Source organism: Mytilus californianus, unplaced genomic scaffold, assembly GCF_021869535.1.
Source record: "Mytilus californianus isolate M0D057914Y unplaced genomic scaffold, xbMytCali1.0.p SCAF_15, whole genome shotgun sequence".
In the NCBI taxonomy this organism is placed as follows: domain Eukaryota; kingdom Metazoa; phylum Mollusca; class Bivalvia; order Mytilida; family Mytilidae; genus Mytilus; species Mytilus californianus.
Genome location: NW_026262637.1, coordinates 738,915 through 760,432, shown reverse-complemented (window position 1 = coordinate 760,432; position 21,518 = coordinate 738,915). Strand labels below are relative to the sequence as shown.

The window sequence follows — 21,518 nt, the reverse complement described above, 5'->3', positions numbered from 1 at the left end:
AGGTTTTATATATTTGACCTCTTAAACTCATGATTTGATCTTTCCTGAAGACAAATATACCAAAAACTGTGTTGGTTACAGTTTGATCACTATTATGTATTTACTTTACTCCGTCAATAAATCTGTCCCCTTACTTACTTATAATCCAAATTATTATAAAATCCTATGTATTTATTTGTTACCTTGTGATAGAAAGCTGCCCCTGTAAGGACCATTGAGATGTCATTGGTCCACTCAGATTCATACTTCCATTTGTTTGTAGTGTTATCCAATAGATGAACTCTAGAGGGAAATCCTACCAGTCTGTCAGGAAATTCTCTCCAAACCTATAAATAGAACAAATATTATTGGTTCATAAATACTCTGATTTGTTATGTCATCTAAAAGATACACTTCTCAAAATCAAGAGTGCACAATCTGAAATGTCTGGCCTGCTTTACTGATCATTGATTTTATGTTGAAAGTCTTGATGATAAAGGTTTTACTGATCATTGATTTTATGTTGAAAGTCTTGATGATAAAGGCTTTACTGATCATTGATTTTATGTTGAAAGTCTTGATGATAAAGGCTTTACTGATCATTGATTTTATGTTGAAAGTCTTGATGATAAAGGTTTTACTGATCATTGATTTTATGTTGAAAGTCTTGATGATAAAGGTTTTACTGATCATTGATTTTATGTTGAAAGTCTTGATGATAAAGGTTTTACTGATCATTGATTTTATGTTGAAAGTCTTGATGATAAAGGTTTTACTGATCATTGATTTTATGTTGAAAGTCTTGATGATAAAGGTTTTACTGATCATTGATTTTATGTTGAAAGTCTTGATAATAAAGGTTTTACTGATCATTGATTTTATGTTGAAAGTCTTGATGATAAAGGTTTTAATATAAGTATCCCACAAACTCAACATTTTTACAGATCCATGACAATGAAGTCAAGGTCAGATATTATAAGTTATATGGTTCGCTACTGACCCCCTACGGATCCATAGAGGGTTAGTAAAATCCATAGGGGGTGAGGCCGAAGGCCGAATCTCCTATGGTTTTTATTCACCCTCTATGGATCCGTAGGGGGTCAGTAGTTAACCGTATAACGAATTTATCGCCCGCGAGACTTTTTTCCGCTGTGTTTTGTAGAGAAATAAACAATTAAACACACAACATTAATAGATGACGTCACTATTAACAGTAGACGTGACGTCATGAACCCCTATGAAATTTACTAACCCCTACAGATCCATAGGGGGTCACCACGTGACGGCGTTAAACCAATCACAACGTGATAATTTACCGGCGGTGCGATAAATCCTTTCAGACAGACATGTACACCTTACAATTATTCCATATACCAAATATAGTTGAACTTTTGCTTATGGTAATTGAAAAAAACAGACCAAAAACAAAAGCTTAACATGGACCAAAGAACCACGAAAATAGGTCAAGATCAGATGATACCCGCCAGACAGACATGAACACATAACAATTATTCCATACACCAAATAAAGCTGACCTATTAATATTAGTATTTGAAAAAACTGACCAAAACATAACTTATTTATGATTTTTTTTTGGGGCGGAAGGGGATTTGGTCCAAAAAATGTATTTACCACATTGTTAAACATTTATAATGCCGTCTAAAATAGAAGACAGGAAACGTGACAATTGAGGGAGCAGATAAGTATAGATTATCAGGTTTTCTACCCATTGATATATATATAGTAAATTATCAGCCACGATAAACATAACGTAGAAAAACAAAAGACTAAGCAACACAAGCCAAACAAAAACTGTGGCTTATCTCAGTTGGTCAGCAAGGCTAAGCAGATCCTGCTACACATGTGGCACCTGTTGTGTTAAATTTCATTTTTAACAATGTGAAATTAAAATTATTTTTGTTTCAGAAAATCTGGAATTCAAGTGTTTACGGATTCAAATAAATAATTAATTGTCCCCGAATAGGAATCACTTTTGCAACAAGCCATTAATCACCTGTCTAACATCAGATTTTAATTCATATAATACTGGTATGCATTATTTGCAATGGTCCTACTTTGTAGAATTTTAGGTTAAACCGGCTTATACACAAAACCTGGTCCTTCCATTTTGAACAGACCTATTCTTTCACTCCATACATTAAAATACAAATATTGAGCTGTAAAAAGTTATTATTCTCACAATCTTCATGCATATATCTTTATTTCCTTACATTTCTTTCTGTACATCTGTACAATGTGGTCAAATAATGAGAAATAAAACAAATTTAAGGGAAAGTGAATTTATATTCTATGAATTCATACAAATAACAAAGAAATAAAAGAAAATCCTACATTTTCTCTGTCTGTAGGTGGTCCATCACTGTATGATACTAGATACTATTGAGACTAAACATTTTTTGCCTGAGTGGACATGGGCCATGAACATCTTTAATAATGAAGTGAGTTAACCAAATACTTGTCTTGTATAAATTTGATCAGTATAGTCATTATTTAAATGTTAATACATACTTCATAGGCAAACTCAAGTTCATCTGCTGTTAACATGACAATATCATCATCTAAAGCTAATATACATTCTGTCTGGATCTCATCATATGGGAAAAATCTGTAACAGATAAATCATGTGTAACAGTGGACAGAAGAAAAGTCCTTACATAAACAGATTTGGGTTCTATGGATGAAATCTGTACAAGAGCTATATTTTCTGATTAACTCATTTTTCATTCACCCTTTACAAATAATGCATCTTAGGAAATCTGCATAAATATATTTTTTGGTAAAGGCTATTTAATTTCATAACGAATAAAAGAATATAAATACTTGTTACTTACCGATTACTCATTTTATTTTTCCTTGTCTTGACAAATTTCAATGGTTTACCAATATCTGGCCAGGATGTCACTGTTAAATAGGAAAAGGTTTTATTAACACTACAGAAACACCATGGGTACATTAGCAGGATGTCACTAATTAATAGGAAAAGGTTTTATTAACACTACAGAAACACCATGGTACATTAGTTCAATCTTAAATGGTTTATAGTAGAAGAAACAGATTTTTGTAAATGTTAAATTTTAGGATTAAAACAACATACAAGTATAATATGTCTTCCAGTTTCTAAATACATTTGATATTTTCCTACAAAGTACTTATATTGTAGATGTAGTGGTATATATTGTAGACGTAATGGTATATATTGTAGATGTAATGGTATATATTGTAGACGTAATGGTATATATTGTAGACGTAATGGTATATATTGTAGACGTAATGGTATATATTGTAGACGTAATGGTATATATTGTAGATGTAATGGTATATATTGTAGACGTAATGGTATATATTGTAGATGTAATGGTATATATTGTAGATGTAACGGTATATATTGTAGATGTAATGGTATATATTGTAGACGTAATGGTATATATTGTAGATGTAATGGTATATATTGTAGACGTAATGGTATATATTGTAGATGTAATGGTATTGTTTGGTTACTGTTTTATTGACATATGAACATTTGAAGTTAGTTACTGATTAGTAATCTGCACAGGTATATTGGTATACTTTTATATTATAACAGTGGTGTACTTCCTTTAAGATGCCTTTTCTTCTCTTATCATTGAAATTGTTCTATAAATCACAGGAATTAATATCCTTATTCAGAATATTTTGTGATATGTATGTATTTATGAACCTTTTGTGTCTGATATACAGATTATCTTTTCTTATCTTAAGATTTACATGCAAATTCATCTGACATTTATCTTTTTGTGCTCTGTTGCTGTCTAAGTGTTTGCTTTTTATCGGCAATTTGTACTTTTTTATCCTTTGATCTTACTGCCTTATATTTTTTTTATTGAGGACAGGACGTGATAATCAAAAATATTAGGCAAGGCCTGTAATATGAGATTCCAAATATGAGAACAATCTAAACTATATCTCATACAGTTTGAGCCACATGTTTTCAGGATTTATCTCATTCAGTTTGAGCCATGTGTTTTCAGGATTTGTCTCATTCAGTTTGAGCCATGTGTTTTCAGGATTTGTCTCATTCAGTTTGAGCCATGTGTTTTCAGGATTTGTCTCATTCAGTTTAAGCCATGTGTTTTCAGGATTTGTCTCATTCAGTTTGAGCCATGTGTTTTCAGGATTTGTCTCATTCAGTTTGAGCCATGTGTTTTCAGGATTTATCTCATTCAGTTTGAGCCATGTGTTTTCAGGATTTGTCTCATTCAGTTTGAGTCATGTGTTTTCAGGATTTATCTTAAGACTTGTTCCTATGGAGTTATAGATACTTACTCGGAGGTGGTGACTTTTTCTGATTGTTCCACACAACCACAACCTTTGCCAGACTTGGAACTTTAGCCACAGAATGTATTACTTTGAACAATGATTCAAGTCTGTCGTATGTCAGTATTACTGCTGTAAATCCCTGGGCACTGGGAGGTCGCAATGGCAGAAATAATGGGTTCTTTAGGGTTTTCTGTAAAGGAAATAGGATGTCTATGTATATTATCTTGCATTAATAAAAAGAAATAAATCTCTAGCCACATGGAGGATACAATATCTGTAAAGGACAATTAATGTAAAATGTTGGAACAACTTTCTTAATTTGTAAAAAAGTAATATGTTTTGAAACAAGACATAATATATATTTCTTTGGGTATAAACACAGTGAATCATAAAACTGAGGATTGAAATATTTCATTAATTGAGTTCAAAATGCTTGAATAGGAGCTTCAAAATAAAGAACTGCACTTTGTGAGGGGAGAGGGGCTGTATAAAAACAGTATAGTTACAATCCACTTTGTGAGGGGGAGGCTTGTATAAAATCCACTACCTTGTGAGGGGAAGGGGGTGTATACAAATAATATAGCTACAATCTACCTTGTGAGGGGAGAGGTGGTGTATAAAAACAGTATAGCTACAACCAACTTTGTGAGGGAGGAGGGGGTGCATAAAAACAGTATAGTTACAACCCTCTTTGTGAGGGAAGAGAGGGTGTATACAAACAGTATAGCTACAATCTACCTTGTGAGGGCAGAGGGGGTGTATACAAACAGTATAGCTACAATCTACTTTGTGAAGGGAGGGGATGTATAAAAACAGTAAAGCTACATTCTACTTTGTGAAGGGGGAGGGGGTATACAAAAGTATAGCTATAACCTACCTTGTGAGGGGGAGGGGGTATACAAACAGTATAGCTATAATCTACTTTGTGCGGGGGAGGGGGTATACAAAAGTATAGCTATAACCTACCTTGTGAGGGGGAGGGGGTATACAAACAGTATAGCTATAATCTACTTTGTGAGGGGGAGGGGGTATACAAACAGTATAGCTATAATCTACTTTGTGAGGGGGAGGGGGTATACAAACAGTATAGCTTTAATCTACTTTGTGAGGGGGAGGGGGTATACAAACAGCATAGCTACAATCTACTTTGTGAGGGGGGGGGGGGGGGGGAGGGTATACAAACAGTATAGCTACAATCCACTTTGTGAGGGGGGGGTATACAAACAGTATAGCTTTAATCCACTTTGTGAGGGGAAAGGGGGTGTATACAAACAGTATAGCTACAATCTACTTTGTGAGGGGGAGGGGGTATACAAACAGCATAGCTACAATCTACTTTGTGAGGGGAAAGGGGGTGTATACAAACAGTATAGCTTTAATCCACTTTGTGAGGGGAAAGGGGGTGTATACAAACAGTATAGCTACAATCTACTTTGTGAGGGGGAGGGTGTATACAAACAGTATAGCTACAATTTACTTTGTGAGGGGGAGGGGGTATACAAACAGCATAGCTACAATCTACTTTGTGAGGGGAAAGGGGGTGTATACAAACAGTATAGCTTTAATCCACTTTGTGAGGGGAAAGGGGGTGTATACAAACAGTATAGCTTTAATCCACTTTGTGAGGGGAAAGGGGGTGTATACAAACAGTATAGCTACAATCTACTTTGTGAGGGGAAAGGGGGTGTATACAAACAGTATAGCTACAATCTACTTTGTGAGGGGGAGGGTGTATACAAACAGTATAGCTACAATCCACTTTGTGAGCAAGGAGGGGAGGTATAAAAAGCTACATAGATAATGCAACACATTTGAGTGGAATAATTTGATTAAGAAACTCTTTCCAGCACAAACAAGTATACCTCACTATATAAACAGGCAACTTAAAAGGGTTTTAAAAAACCACTTCGTCTGCATTATCACACATTTGGATTCTCAATTATGACAAAAGTTGTAGGATCTTATACGTAGAAAGGGGAAAATCTGTCTCATTTCCTTTTGCCAAAGGCAAGCTGGTATAAAATTATTTTGCTATCGGTAGTGTTGTCATAGCAACCTTACCGTATTTGGCATGTCATTCCATTCTTCATATGACTTTCCAGCATAAGGAAAAACTCTGTCATTAATTATTCGCAATGTTGTCAAGGCAATAGCTTTTGGTGAACTGAAATATTTCTGCCATATAAAGGTAACTTGTTGTCGTAGTTCATATATCTTTTCTTGTGAATAGGATTCTAATATCTGTATCAAGTTCTCCAATTCTTCTTCTAAAACAGTCACAGCTATTCTGAAATACAATAACATATGTACATTAACAGCTATTCTGTAACACAATAACATATGCACATTAACAGCTATTCTGTAATACAATAACATATGCACATTGACAGCTATTCTGTAATACAATAACATATGCACTTTAATAGCTATTCTGTTATACAATAACATATGCACTTTAATAGCTATTCTGTTATACAATAACATATGCACATTAACAGCTATTCTGTAATACAATAACATATGCACTTTAATAGCTATTCTGTTATACAATAACATATGCACTTCAATAGCTATTCTGTTATACAATAACATATGCACTTTAACATCTATTCTGTTATACAATAAAATAAACACATTGATTAACAGCTATTCTGTTATACAATAACATATACACATTAATAGCTATTCTGTTATACAATAACATATGCACATTAACAGCTATTCTGTTACATACAATAACATATGCACATTAACAGCTATTCTGTTATACAATAACAACTTCTATTTGCATTAATTAGTATTAAATAATGCTCTTCATATCAGGAGCATTCTTCAAGAAATCTCTGTTATTTTGGTTTGTTTTTTAGTACTGTTATTCCTTAAATATCAGCTGCATTTGTTATTTTTTAAATATCTGCTGCCACACAATATAAACTCCTCTTTTTGAACTTAAGATATAACTGTATTGTATTTCGAGTTTACCTGGCGACGTGTAGCGGAGACAGGTAAACGAATATTTGCGACAGTAAAACTACTGATTGACGTCCGCAAAGCTTCAAATACAAAACAGTTATCTCTATTCTAATGCAAAATAAACAAATCATTAAATTTTAGTCATTATTTCATTGTAAAATTTTCATTAAATGAAAATTCCGCGAAATGATTTTATCTAGCTTCCGGCTTCAAACGTAAACATCGGGAGATTTCTTGTTTCTTGTCCGCCTCAAAATGTAATAAAATTTGATAAAAAGATTTCTAGGTGCAAAATGTGTTTTATTTTTTGCGTACTATTGGAGAAATCACATGTCAATACATTCCAGAATTCAGATTTAGAGTAGAAGAAGTAGAGCTCCTGAAATTACGTACATAATGACCAATAATTTGATATGTTGATACATTTTTTTTAACGGTTGGCAGTCTCATAGAAGCACATATTGTGAGCTCGACTTGACTGGGTAAAATGAAAGACTGTAATATTGATATAAGCTGCTTTTCTGGAAGGCATGTGACATTTTTGAGTAAGAGCAAAGACAGGACAACTCAAACTCAAAATAAGATAGAGTGTCCATGTACAATCATTTATCTTCTTAGGGACGATCACCTTGTGTCAGAGCTACAACATTAAACATTCAACTTCATGTATCATTTAGTATAGTCATCAAACTGATATGTACTGATAGTAATGCAACTTTATACAAAATATCATTGATCTATCACAAGTAGTTCTTATCAAACTGACTTAAGCAGAAAACTTAACATTGAAAATTGTTGATTAATCCAAAGTCACTGGACCATGACCTAGGGGGTAGGGCCTCAAAATAGTCATCAAACTGATATTTAGTAATTCCACTTTATATTTAATATCAATGATCTATCACAAGTAGCTCCTATCAAACTATCTTAAGCAGAAAATTTAAAATAGTTGATGCCGTCGCCGTCACCATCACTGTCGCCGGAAAAGCAATCCCTAAGTCTCCCTGTCTGGGACTATCGTTGCAGGCGAGACAAAAAGCAAAGGAACAGCACTGATGTTCATATCTAATTAATTTGTAATTGTTCTGTATATTATATTAAGCAGCTGTCAGTGTCAATCAATCAATCTTCTAGCTTCACATCTGAAAAATTCAATCAAAATAACTCCCTTTAAATGGATAAGAGGGGTTATAAGTGGTCTTTATACCAATGAAATATCACACATGTTTTAATCGTACCTTTTCCAGTCAAGAACTTCTGAAAATGGTAGAATATAGCCATCAGCTACAATAACTGGAATACAGCCTGCTGACATCACATCATATAAAGCTGGCTGGCCAATCCTGGCTCCTCTTACAACCAAACAGAAAGTAGAATCCTAGAAAAGAAGAACAAATTAAACAATAAAGCTGGGTGGCCAATCCTGGCTCCTCTTAAAACCAAACAGAAAGTAGAATCCTAGAAAAGAAGAACAAATTAAACAATAAAGCTGGCTAGCCAAGCCTCAAAAAATGATCCTGGCTCCTCTTAAAACCAAACAGAAAGTAGAATCCTAGAAAAGAAGAACAAATTATTAAAACAATAAAGCTGGCTGGCTAATCCTGGCTTCTCTTACAACCAAACAGAAAGTAGAATCATAGAAAAAAAGAACAAACTAAACAATAAAGTTGGCTGGCCAATCCTGGCTTCTCTTACAACCAAACAGATAGTAGAATCCTAGTAAAGAAGAACAAACTAAACAATTAAGTCAATCCTGTCTCCCATTATAACCAAACAGAATGAAGAATCCTAAAAAAGAAGAACAAATTACAGTCAATTTCTTAATGCATGCAGAGTAAGAGTTTGGTTGGCTTGCTTGCTTTGTTTGTATTAATGTTTGCTCAAGCATTGTAATTAAGATTGACATCTGCAAACAATATAAGTAGGTGGAGTTAAACCTGTATATAGGTAAATTTGATTATTTCATAGTGTGCAATCAAATTTAAGTATAAAGTATACAAGTTTAACTCTGCCTTTATATATTGTTTTTAGATATTAATCTTAATTACAATGCTTGAGCAAACATTAATATAAACAAAGCAAGCAAGCCAACCAAACCTTTAACTTGCTAGCATTATGATAACAGCTGTAAACAATAAATTTGGCTGGCCAATCCTGGCTCCTCTCAGAACCGAACAGAATGTAGAAACCTAGAAAAGAAAAACAAATTAAACATTAAAATTGGCTGGCCAATCCTGGCTCCTCTTAGCCTGAAAAAAAGAATGAATTGAACAGAATACAGAACTTCTGAACAGGTAAAGCCATCAGATACAAGTGTTGGTGTAAAGCAATTAGCTACAAGTACTGGTGTACAACCATCAGATACAAGTACTGGTGTACAGCCATCAGATATAAGAACTGGTGTACAGGCATCAGATACAAGTACTGGTGTACAGCCATCAGATACAAGTACTGGTGTACAGCCATCAGATACATGTACTGGTATAAAGTCTTTAGATACAATAACTGGTGAACAGCCATCAGATACAAGTTCTGGTGTACAGCCAAGATCACATGAAATAAAGCCCGCTAACAAAAATCTGGGAATGGTAAAATAAAACCAATGATAATATATACAAACTTTTGTCATCACATGAAACAAAGCATGCATAATTAACTGGTAAATAATGCTATAAATAGATATAAGACTGTGGAATTTGTGTTGGTATGGAATCTGATGAAAGTCCTTTTTGGTACTTTTCTTAGCCTGCCAAAATTGGATTTCAATCAAAATATATTGAGTCATAAAGAATTCTCATTCTCAAACTTTTTTAAATTATCCATAACTCTTAAAAATAAAAGTTGTAAATATCTCAAGCCTTATTGCTTATCATACTAATATTGAACAATTTACCTGGAGAATCTGAGGATAATCATATGCCACATTTTCTTTACAACGTCTAGAGAAATTCCATGTTCGTTCATCAGTAGGACACTTCTGGATGAATAAAAACCTGGGTTCCTGTTTCTCTAATTCATGTAAAACATCTCTGTATTCTTTATGAAGACTGGTCTGAGAGGATATCAGCAAATATGTTCTTTTCTCTCTGATAATTTAATTGTATATAGATTTGATATTAATAGTGGCATCTATGCAAAATTCTAACTAACTAATAACTTTATTAACAAATATAATACTTATATTGCTAATATTCATTTATTAAACATCAGCCATTCCATATATCATGAATTGTTCATGTTTTGTTTTGTATTGTGATGTCATGAATATTAACAAAACATATTTTCATTTGACAAAGAATTTAAAATTCTGTAACTGACAATTTTCCATGGAAATAAGATGTGCCAAGGCTAACACAACTGCATACCAAATATCTTTGATTTATCATTATCGTTTCCCCTTTAATCAACTGACCTGACCAAAAATTTTAACAGGTATGCTATGTAAAAGTTTCAAAGTCAATGGACAATGACTGAGAGGCCGAGTCAAATTATAACATGTGCCATGCTTAAACAACTGCCTACCAAATATCGTTGACTAACCATTAGTGGTTACACCTGAGTCTCGCTTCAGTGACTTTTCAAAATATCAATTTTTGAAAACATGTGTAACAATGTGACAAAAAAGTCATATCATTGGCCACTAACACTGGTTGTATCATGTGTCACAATGTGACAAGAAAGTCATATCATTGGGCACTAACACTGGTTGTAACATGTGTCACAATGTGACAAAAAAGTCATATCATTGGCCACTAACACTGGTTGCATCATGTGTCACAATGTGACAAAAAAGTCATATCATTGGGCAATAACACTGGTTGTATCATGTGTCACAATGTGACAAAAAAGTCATATCATTGGGCACTAACACTGGTTGTATCATGTGTCACAATGTGACAAAAAAGTCATATCATTGGGCACTAACACTGGTTGTATCATGTGTCACAATGTGACAAAGAAGTCATATCATTGGGCACTAACACTGGTTGTAACATGTGTCAAAATGTGACAAAAGTCATATAAGTGGGCACTAACACTGGTTATAACATGTGTCACAATGTGACAAAGTGTCGTATCATTGGGCACTAACACGGTTGTAACATGTGTCACAATGTGTCAAAAAAGTCAAATCATTGGGCACTAACACTGGTTGTAACATGTGTCACAATGTAAAAAAGAAGTCATATCATTGGGCACTAACACTGGTTGTATCATGAGTCACAATGTGACAAAAAAGTCATATCATTGTGCACTAACACTGGTTGTATCATGTGTCACAATGTGACAAAAAGTCATATCATTGGCCACTTACACTGGTTGTATCATGTGTCACAATGTGACAAAAAGTCATATCATTGGGCACTAACACTGGTTGTATCAGGTGTCATAATGTGACAAAAAAAGTCATATCATTGGGCACTAACACTGGTTGTAACATGTGTCACAACGTGACAAAAAAGTCATATACTTTGACCTATAATTGTTAACTTTTTACACATTGTGACTTGGATGGAGTGTTGTCTCATTGGCACTCATATCACATCTTCTTATTTCTATATCATTGGGCACTAACACTGGTTGTATCATGTGTCACAATGTGACAAAAAGTCATATAAGTGGGCACTAACACTGGTTGTAACATGTGTCACAATGTGACAAAGTGTCATATCATTGGGCACTAACACGGTTGTAACATGTGTCACAATGTGACAAAAAGTCATATCATTGGGCACTAACACTGGTTGTAACATGTGTCACAATGTAAAAAAGAAGTCATATCATTGGGCACTAACACTGGTTGTATCATGTGTCACAATGTAAAAAAGAAGTCATATCATTGGGCACTAACACTGGTTGTAACATGTGTCACAATGTGACAAAAAAGTCATATCATTGGGCATTTACACTGGTTGTATCATGTGTCACAATGTGTCAAAAAAGTCAAATCATTTGGCACTAACACTGGTTGTAACATGTGTCACAATGTGACAAAAAGTCATATCATTGGGCACTAACACTGGTTGTATCATGTGTCACAATGTGACAAAAAGTCATATCATTGCACACTTACACTGGATGCAACATGTGTCACAATGTGACAAAGTGTCATATCATTGGGCACTAACACGGTTGTAACATGTGTCACAATGTGACAAAAGTCATATCATTGGGCACTAACACTGGTTGTAACATGTGTCACAATATGAAAAAGAAGTCATATCATTGGGCACTAACACTGGTTGTATCATGTGTCACAATGTGACATAAAGTCATATAAGTGGGCACTAACACTGGTTGTAACATGTATCACAATGTGACAAAGTGTCATATCATTGGGCACTAACACGGTTGTAAAATGTATCACAATGTGTCAAAAAAGTCAAATCATTGGGCGCTAACACTGGTTGTAACATGTGTCACAATGTAAAAAAGAAGTCATATCATTGGGCACTAACACTGGTTGTTTCATGTGTCACAATGTGACAAAAAGTCATATCATTGGACACTAACACTGGTTGTAACATGTGTCAAAATGTGACAAAAAGTCATATAAGTGGGCACTAACGCTGGTTGTAACATGTGTCACAATGTGACAAAGTGTCATATCATTGGGCACTAACACGGTTGTAACATGTGTCACAATGTAATAAAGAAGTCATATCATTGGCCACTTACACTGGTTGTATCATGTGTCACAATGTGACAAAAAGTCATATAAGTGGGCACTAACACTGGTTGTAACATGTGTCACAATGTGAAAAAGTGTCATATCATTGGGCACTAACACGGTTGTAACATGTGTCACAATGTGTCTAAAAAGTCAAATCATTGGGCACTAACACTAGTTGTATCATGTGTCACAATGTGACAAAAAGTCATATCATTGGGCACTAACACTGGTTGTATCATGTGTCACAACGTGACAAAAAGTCATATCATTGGGCACTAACACTGGTTGTATCATGTGTCACAATGTGACAAAAAGTCATATCATATCATTGGACACTTACACTGGCTGTAACATGTGTCACAATGTGACAAAAAGTCATATCATTGGACACTTACACTGGCTGTAACATGTGTCACAATGTGACAAAAAGTCATATCATTGGCCACTAACACTGGTTGTAACATGTGTCACAATGTAAAACAGAAGTCATATAATTGGCCACTAACACTGGTTGTATCATGTGTCACAATGTGACAAAAAGTCATATAAGTGGGCACTAACACTGGTTGTAACATGTGTCACAATGTGACAAAAAGTCATATCATTGGGCACTTACACTGGTTGTATCATGTGTCACAATGTGACAAAAAGTCATATCATTGGGCACTAACACTGGTTGTATCATGTGTCACAATGTGACAAAAAGCAATGTCATATCATTGGACACTTACACTGGCTGTAACATGTGTCACAATGTGACAAAAAGTCATATCATTGGACACTAACACTGGTTGTAACATGTGTCACAATGTAAAAAAGAAGTCATATCATTGGGCACTAACACTGGTTGTATCATGTGTCACAATGTGACAAAAAGACATATAAGTGGACACTAACACTGGTTGTAACATGTGTCACAATGTGACAAAAAGTCATATCATTGGGCACTAACACTGGTTGTATCATGTGTCACAATGTGACAAAAAGTCATATCATTGGGCACTAACACTGGTTGTATCATGTGTCACAATGTGACAAAAAGTCATATCATATCATTGGACACTTACACAGGCTGTAAAATGTGTCACAATGTGACAAAAAGTCATATCATTGGATACTTACACTGGCTGTTACATGTGTCACAATGTGACAAAAAGTCATATCATTGGCCACTAACACTGGTTGTAACATGTGTCACAATGTAAAAAAAGAAGTCATATCATTGGGCACTCACACTGGTTGTATCATGTGTCACAATGTGACAAAAAGTCATACAAGTGGGCACTAACACTGGATGTAACATGTGTCACAATGTGACAAAGTGTCATATCATTGGGCACTTACACTGTTGTAACATGTGTCACAATGTGTCAAAAAAGTCAAATCATTGGGCACTAACACTGGTTGTATCATGTGTCACAATGTGACAAAAATTCATATAAGTGGGCACTAACACTGGTTGTAACATGTGTCACAATGTGACAAAAAGTCATATCATATCATTGGACACTTACACTGGCTGTAACATGTGTCACAATGTGACAAAAAGTCATATCATTGGATAGTTACACTGGCTGTTACCTGTGTCACAATGTGACAAAAAGTCATATCATTGGCAACTAACACTGGTTGTTACATGTGTCACAATGTAAAAAAAGAAGTCATATCATTGGGCACTAACACTGGTTGTATCATGTGTCACAATGTGACAAAAAGTCATACAAGTGGACACTAACACTGGATGTAACATGTGTCACAATGTGACAAAGTGTCATATCATTGGGCACTTACACGGTTGTAACATGTGTCACAATGTGTCAAAAAAGTCAAATCATTGGGCACTAACACTGGTTGTAACATGTCACAATGTGACAAAAAGTCATATCATTGGCCACTAACACTGGTTGTAACATGTGTCACAATGTAAAAAAGAAGTCATATCATTGGGCACTAACACTGGTTGTATCATGTGTCACAATGTGACAAAAATTCATATAAGTGGGCACTAACACTGGTTGTAACATGTGTCACAATGTGACAAAAAGTCATATCATTGGGCACTAACACTGGTTGTATCATGTGTCACAATGTGACAAAAAGTCACATCATATCATTGGACACTTACACTGGCTGTAACATGTGTCACAATGTGACAAAAAGTGATATCATTGGACACTTACACTGGCTGCTACATGTGTCACAATGTGACAAAAAGTCATATCATTGGGCACTTACACGGTTGTAACATGTGTCACAATGTGTCAAAAAAGTCAAATCATTGGGCACTAACACTGGTTGTATCATGTGTCACAATGTGACAAAAAGTCACATCATATCATTGGACACTTACACTGGCTGTAACATGTGTCACAATGTGACAAAAAGTGATATCATTGGACACTTACACTGGCTGCTACATGTGTCACAATGTGACAAAAAGTCATATCATTGGCCACTAACACTGGTTGTAACATGTGTCACAATGTAAATAAAGAAGTCATATCATTGGGCACTAACACTGGTTGTATCATGTGTCACAATGAGACAAAAAGTCATATAAGTGGGCACTAACACTGGATGTAACATGTGTCACAATGTGACAAAGTGTCATATCATTGGGCACTTACACGGTTGTAACATGTGTCACAATGTGTCAAAAAAGTCAAATCATTGGGCACTAACACTGGTTGTAACATGTGTCACAATGTGACAAAAAGTCATATCATAGGGCACTAACACTGGTTGTTTCATGTGTCACAATGTGACAAAAAAGTTATATCATTGGGCACAAATGTAGGACATAATAGTGTCCTGAGCAAAAGTGTCCACCTGGACAATTTTTCATAGAATTTTGGTATTAAATAATGTCCATTGGCATGAAATATTGTCCCTTAAGTGGACAGAATTTTACTGCAAAAGTTATGAAATAGTGTCCACCCACAGGACAAGTTTTCATAGTAGTTGTTAATTAAATTGTGTCCTCCAAGGGAAGTAATACAAAGGTCATTAAAAAGTTTTACTATACTTGAATTTTAATAAAATCAGAAAGATTGATTAGAAATTGATGAATATAAACAAACAAATAATGGATGGAAATGAATATAGAGAAATTTAAGTTCTAAGAAATGCCCAGCTAATGCTAATGACAATGAAAGAAGAACAATAAGAAGGAAGTGTGTAAAGTATAAAATCAAATGTGAAGAACTTTACTATATATATTATGAGAAGAAGGCAGAAGAAAATATAGAATTTTGGTATTAAATAATGTCCATTGCAATGAAATATTGTCCCCTAAGTGGACAGAATTTTAAAGCAAAAGTTATGAAATATGGTCCACCCACAGGACAATTTTTCATAGTAATTGTTACTAAATTGTGTCCTCAAAGGAAAATAATACTGAACTGCATCTGTTACTAATTGGAATTTAAATCATTATACATGTATATATATTAAAAAATATAAATAAGAAGATAAGGATGATACGAGTGCCAATGAGATAACTCTCTGTCAAAGTAACAATGTATTAAAAGTTAGCAATTATAGGTTAAAATATGTCCAGTAATAACAAGGCATTGGATATCATTTAATATCATTTAATACTTTAATCATATCAAAAAAGACCTGGCAGACATAATGTCCTGTGAAAAAATGTCCACCTGGACAGAATTATAGTATTAAATAATGTCCATGTTCATGGACACTTTTTCATACCTGAGGACATATTTTCATGGGAAATTGAGTCCTGGACACATTTTAATAAGTAAATATTGTCCATGGACAGTATTTAGGGTTAGGGTTAGGGGGACATTATTAAATCCTAGACTAACACTGGTTGTAACATGTGTCACAATATGACAAAAAAGTCATATCCTTAGGCACTAACACTGGTTGTAACATGTGTCACAATGTGACAAAAAAGTCATATCATTGGCCACTAACACTGGTTGTAACATGTGTCACAATGTGACAAAAAAGTCATATCATTGGCTACTAACACTGGTTGTATCAGGTGTCACAATATGACAAAAAAGTCATATCCTTAGGCACTAACACTGGTTGTAACATGTGTCACAATGTGACAAAAAAGTCATATCATGAGGCACTAACACTGGTTGTATCATGTGTCACAATGTGACAAAAAAGTCATATCATTGGGCACTAACACTGGTTGCATCATGTGTCACAATGTGACAAAAAAGTCATATCATTGGCCACTAACACTGGTTGTATCATGTGTCACAATGTGACAAAAAAGTCATATCATTGGCCACTAACACTGGTTGTATCATGTGTCACAATGTGACAAAAAGTCATATCATTGGGCACTTACACTGGTTGTATCATGTGTCACAATGTGTCAAAAAAGTCATATCATTGGCCACTAACACTGGTTGTATCATGTGTCACAATGTGACAAAAAGTCATATCATTGGCCACTAACACTGGTTGTAACATGTGTCACAATGTGACAAAAAAGTCATATCATTGGGCCCTAACACTGGTTGTAACATGTGTCACAATGTGACAAAAAAGTCATATCATTGGCCTCTAACACTGGTTGTATCATGTGTCACAATGTGACAAAAAAGTCATATCATTGGGCACTAACACTGGTTGTAACTTGTGTCACAATGTGAAAAAGAAGTCATATCATTGGGCACTTACACTTGTTGTATCATGTGTCACAATGTGACAAAAAAATCATATCATTGGCCACTAACACTGGTTGTATCATGTGTCACAATGTGACAAAAAAGTCATATCATTGGGCACTAACACTGGTTGTATCATGTGTCACAATGTGACCAAAAAGTCATATCATTGGGCACTAACACTGGTTGTAACATGTGTCACAATGTGACAAAAAAGTCATATCATTGGGCACTAACACTGGTTGTAACATGTGTCACAATGTGACAAAAAAGTCATATCATTGGGCACTAACACTGATTGTATCATGTGTCACAATGTGACAAAAAGTCATATCATTAGGCACTAACACTGGTTGTATCATGTGTCACAATGTGACAAAAAGTCATATCATTGGCCACTAACACTGATTGTATCATGTGTCACAATGTGACAAAAAGTCATATCATTGGCCACTAACACTGATTGTATCATGTGTCACAATGTGACAAAAAGTCATATCATTAGGCACTAACACTGGTTGTATCATGTGTCACAATGTGACAAAAAGTCATATCATTGGCCACTAACACTGATTGTATCATGTGTCACAATGTGACAAAAAGTCATATCATTAGGCACTAACACTGGTTGTATCATGTGTCACAATGTGACAAAAAGTCATATCATTGGCCACTAACACTGATTGTATCATGTGTCACAATGTGACAAAAAGTCATATCATTAGGCACTAACACTGGTTGTATCATGTGTCACAATGTGACAAAAAGTCATATCATTGGCCACTAACACTGATTGTATCATGTGTCACAATGTGCATAAAAGTCATATCATTGGGCACTAACACTGGTTGTAACATGTGTCACAATGTGACAAAAAAGTCATATCATTGGCCTCTAACACTGGTTGTATCATGTGTCACAATGTGACAAAAAAGTCATATCATTGGGCACTAACACTGGTTGTATCATGTGTCACAATGTGACAAAAAGTCATATCATTGGGCACTTACACTGGTTGTATCATGTGTCACAATGTGACAAAAAGTCATATCATTGGCCACTAACACTGATTGTATCATGTGTCACAATGTGCATAAAAGTCATATCATTAGGCACTAACACTGGTTGTATCATGTGTCACAATGTGACAAAAAGTCATATCATTGGCCACTAACACTGATTGTATCATGTGTCACAATGTGCATAAAAGTCATATCATTGGCCACTAACACTGGTTGTATTGAATAAACAGGAATTCCATGAAAATTATTACTTCACAAATAAAAGTACATTAATGATACTTTATACATGTATCTCAAAAAAAAAATAGTTGCTGCACTAATTTTGATATTGATCACAAAGAGATATGTCCTGGCTGCCACACAGATTGATCACAAAGATATATTTCCTGGCTGCAGCACAGATTGATCACAAAGAGATATGTCCTGGCTGCAGCACAGATTGATCACAAAGATATATGTTCTGGATGCAGCACAATTGTTCACAAAGAGATATGTCCTAGCTGCAGCACAGATTGATCACAAAGAGATATGTTCTGGATGCAGCACAGATTGATCACAAAGAGATAGGTCCTGGCTGCAGCACAATTGTTCACAAAGAGATATGTCCTGGCTGCAGCACAGAATGATCACAAAGAGATAGGTCTTGGCTGCAGCACAGATTGATCACAAAGAGATATGTCTTGGCTGCAGCACAGATTGATCACAAAGAGATAGGTCTTGGCTGCAGCACAGATTGATCACAAAGAGATAGGTCTTGGCTGCAGCACAGATTGATCACAAAGAGATATGTCCTGGCTGCAGCACAGATTGATCACAAAGAGATATGTCCTTGCTGCAGCACAGATTGATCACAAAGAGACATGTTCTGGATGCAGCACAGATTGATCACAAAGAGATAGGTCCTGGCTGCATCACAATTGTTCACAAAGAGATATGTCCTGGCTGCAGCACAGAATGATCACAAAGAGATAGGTCTTGCCTGCAGCACAGATTGATCACAAAGAGATATGTCTTGGCTGCAGCACAGATTGATCACAAAGAGATAGGTCTTGGCTGCAGCAAAAATTGATCACAAAGAGATAGGTCTTGGCTGCAGCACAGATTGATCACAAAGAGATAGATCCTTGCTGCAGCACAGATCGATCACAAAGAGATATGTCCTTGCTGCAGCACACATTGATCACAAAGAGATATGTCTTGGCTGCAGCCAATTAAAACAAAAATTTAATGGACATTTATAAAACAGCATAAATATGCGAGTTAATATCATTGATTTCTGAAAAATTATCTGAAAACTTACATTAAACAATGTAATTACGTAAAACTAATTGAATATGAATTCGATGTCTCAAATATCAATGGGTTTCTGTCAGTGTATCTTTTGAAATACACAAAATCTGTTTTAAATAAATGGAGAATGTGTCCATGGGACACAGATGATGCCCCCACCTGAATATAACGTTATAAAGGAACATAACTCAAGAACGATAAAAGTGACACTACCCAAATTCGAACTTGATCTGAGTTTTGTGGTAATAATCATTGCGTATAAGTTTCATAACATTTGGTTGAGGCAAACTTAAGTTAGAGAACGGAAACACAAATTCAGCAATTTTTCCATTTGTAAAGGAGCATATATATAACTTTAGAACGGTAAAAGTGACGCCACCAAATTCAAACTTGATCTGTATTTTGTGGTAATAAGCATTGTGTATAAGTTTCATAACATTTGTTTGAGGCAAACTAAAGTTAGAGAATGGAAACTAATTTTGGGACATACGTACTGACTGACGTACAGACGGACAAGGGTAACACTTAATGCCCCATCCGCTGCATCGGGGGCATAAAAAATTGATTTTCAACAATATAAAATATCTACAACCCCTGATGCATGATAAATAGGAATAACCATGCATGAGATTTCTCTTTGAGAAAGTAGGAGGGGATGTCATTGCTAATTTCAGTAAAAAAAAAACAACACTGAATCCTAAATTTCCCCCCAAAATAAACCATTTTTTCCGTTTCCAAAAAATAAATGAATAATTCCCAAGTCCCAATAAATGCAAACTCAAAGGCCTATTCTGGACGTCCCAAAAAAGTATCTACCGTCCCTCATCTTTGGTTAGAAACTCAAATGCACGGACATTAATGTAGTAGCATACCAATTGCAAATATCAATGGCTTATTTAAGACTTTAATATATACAATTCTCAGAAATACTTCCATTTAAACCCCCATCTGTTGACAATACAAGCATTGCCTAACATGATTGGGGTTCAAAAACAAGTCCTGTGCCTGAGGATTCTCATATTGTTTGCATGCATTCATGATGCACAGGTACTAAAACAACTGTAAAACAAAGTTATCATAAGTACATATTCTGAATCTAACCTTAATATAATAAGATGATGCAACAAGATGTATTGATAATACTGTCTCAATATGAGACAAAAACACAATTTGTCAATTTATGTATCGAGATAAACAATGTAGTGTAAATTGGTTTGAAAATGACTTACAGATATGATTTTTGAGGCATTTTATCAGGTTGGATGAGAGGATTAAATATAGGTATAGAGACATCAAATGTTCTACGGTAAGACCAGGTAGAAAATCCCCCTCCAGCAATGACAGCTTTTCCTGTATCCACCTCCAGCACAGTACTGTAATCTGGGGAACCACCAGGTAACATGTTGAACAGGAGATGATTATTACCATTATTCCACCTTAAAGTAGACAATATCAAACAATAATTTACCATGACAACAAGGTAGCAGCAGGTGATTCAAATAAATTGTTAACACAAAGATATATCTTGCTTTGAAAATGAGATGACTTCAATTTTCTCACTTTCCATTTTTATTGAGTGTATATCTCCCAGTTGATAGGTTTTGGTTAGGCTCT

The 21,518-nt window shown here is 34.9% G+C and overlaps 1 protein-coding gene across 2 annotated transcripts in view; it reads right to left on the bottom strand.

Moving 5' to 3' along the window:
- LOC127725165 (exostosin-2-like) overlaps positions 1 to 21,518 on the bottom strand; it is a 31,860-nt gene that overhangs the window by 1,893 nt on the left and 8,449 nt on the right. For both annotated transcript variants that reach the window (XM_052231994.1, XM_052231995.1), the window contains exons 3-10: positions 21,134 to 21,340; positions 10,163 to 10,355; positions 8,508 to 8,647; positions 6,358 to 6,583; positions 4,303 to 4,486; positions 2,832 to 2,901; positions 2,509 to 2,605; positions 183 to 326 (exon numbers count right to left, since the gene is read on the bottom strand). In XM_052231994.1, the coding sequence (XP_052087954.1) occupies positions 183 to 326; positions 2,509 to 2,605; positions 2,832 to 2,901; positions 4,303 to 4,486; positions 6,358 to 6,583; positions 8,508 to 8,647; positions 10,163 to 10,355; positions 21,134 to 21,340 (1,261 nt within the window). The remainder of the gene's footprint in view (positions 1 to 182; positions 327 to 2,508; positions 2,606 to 2,831; positions 2,902 to 4,302; positions 4,487 to 6,357; positions 6,584 to 8,507; positions 8,648 to 10,162; positions 10,356 to 21,133; positions 21,341 to 21,518) is intronic.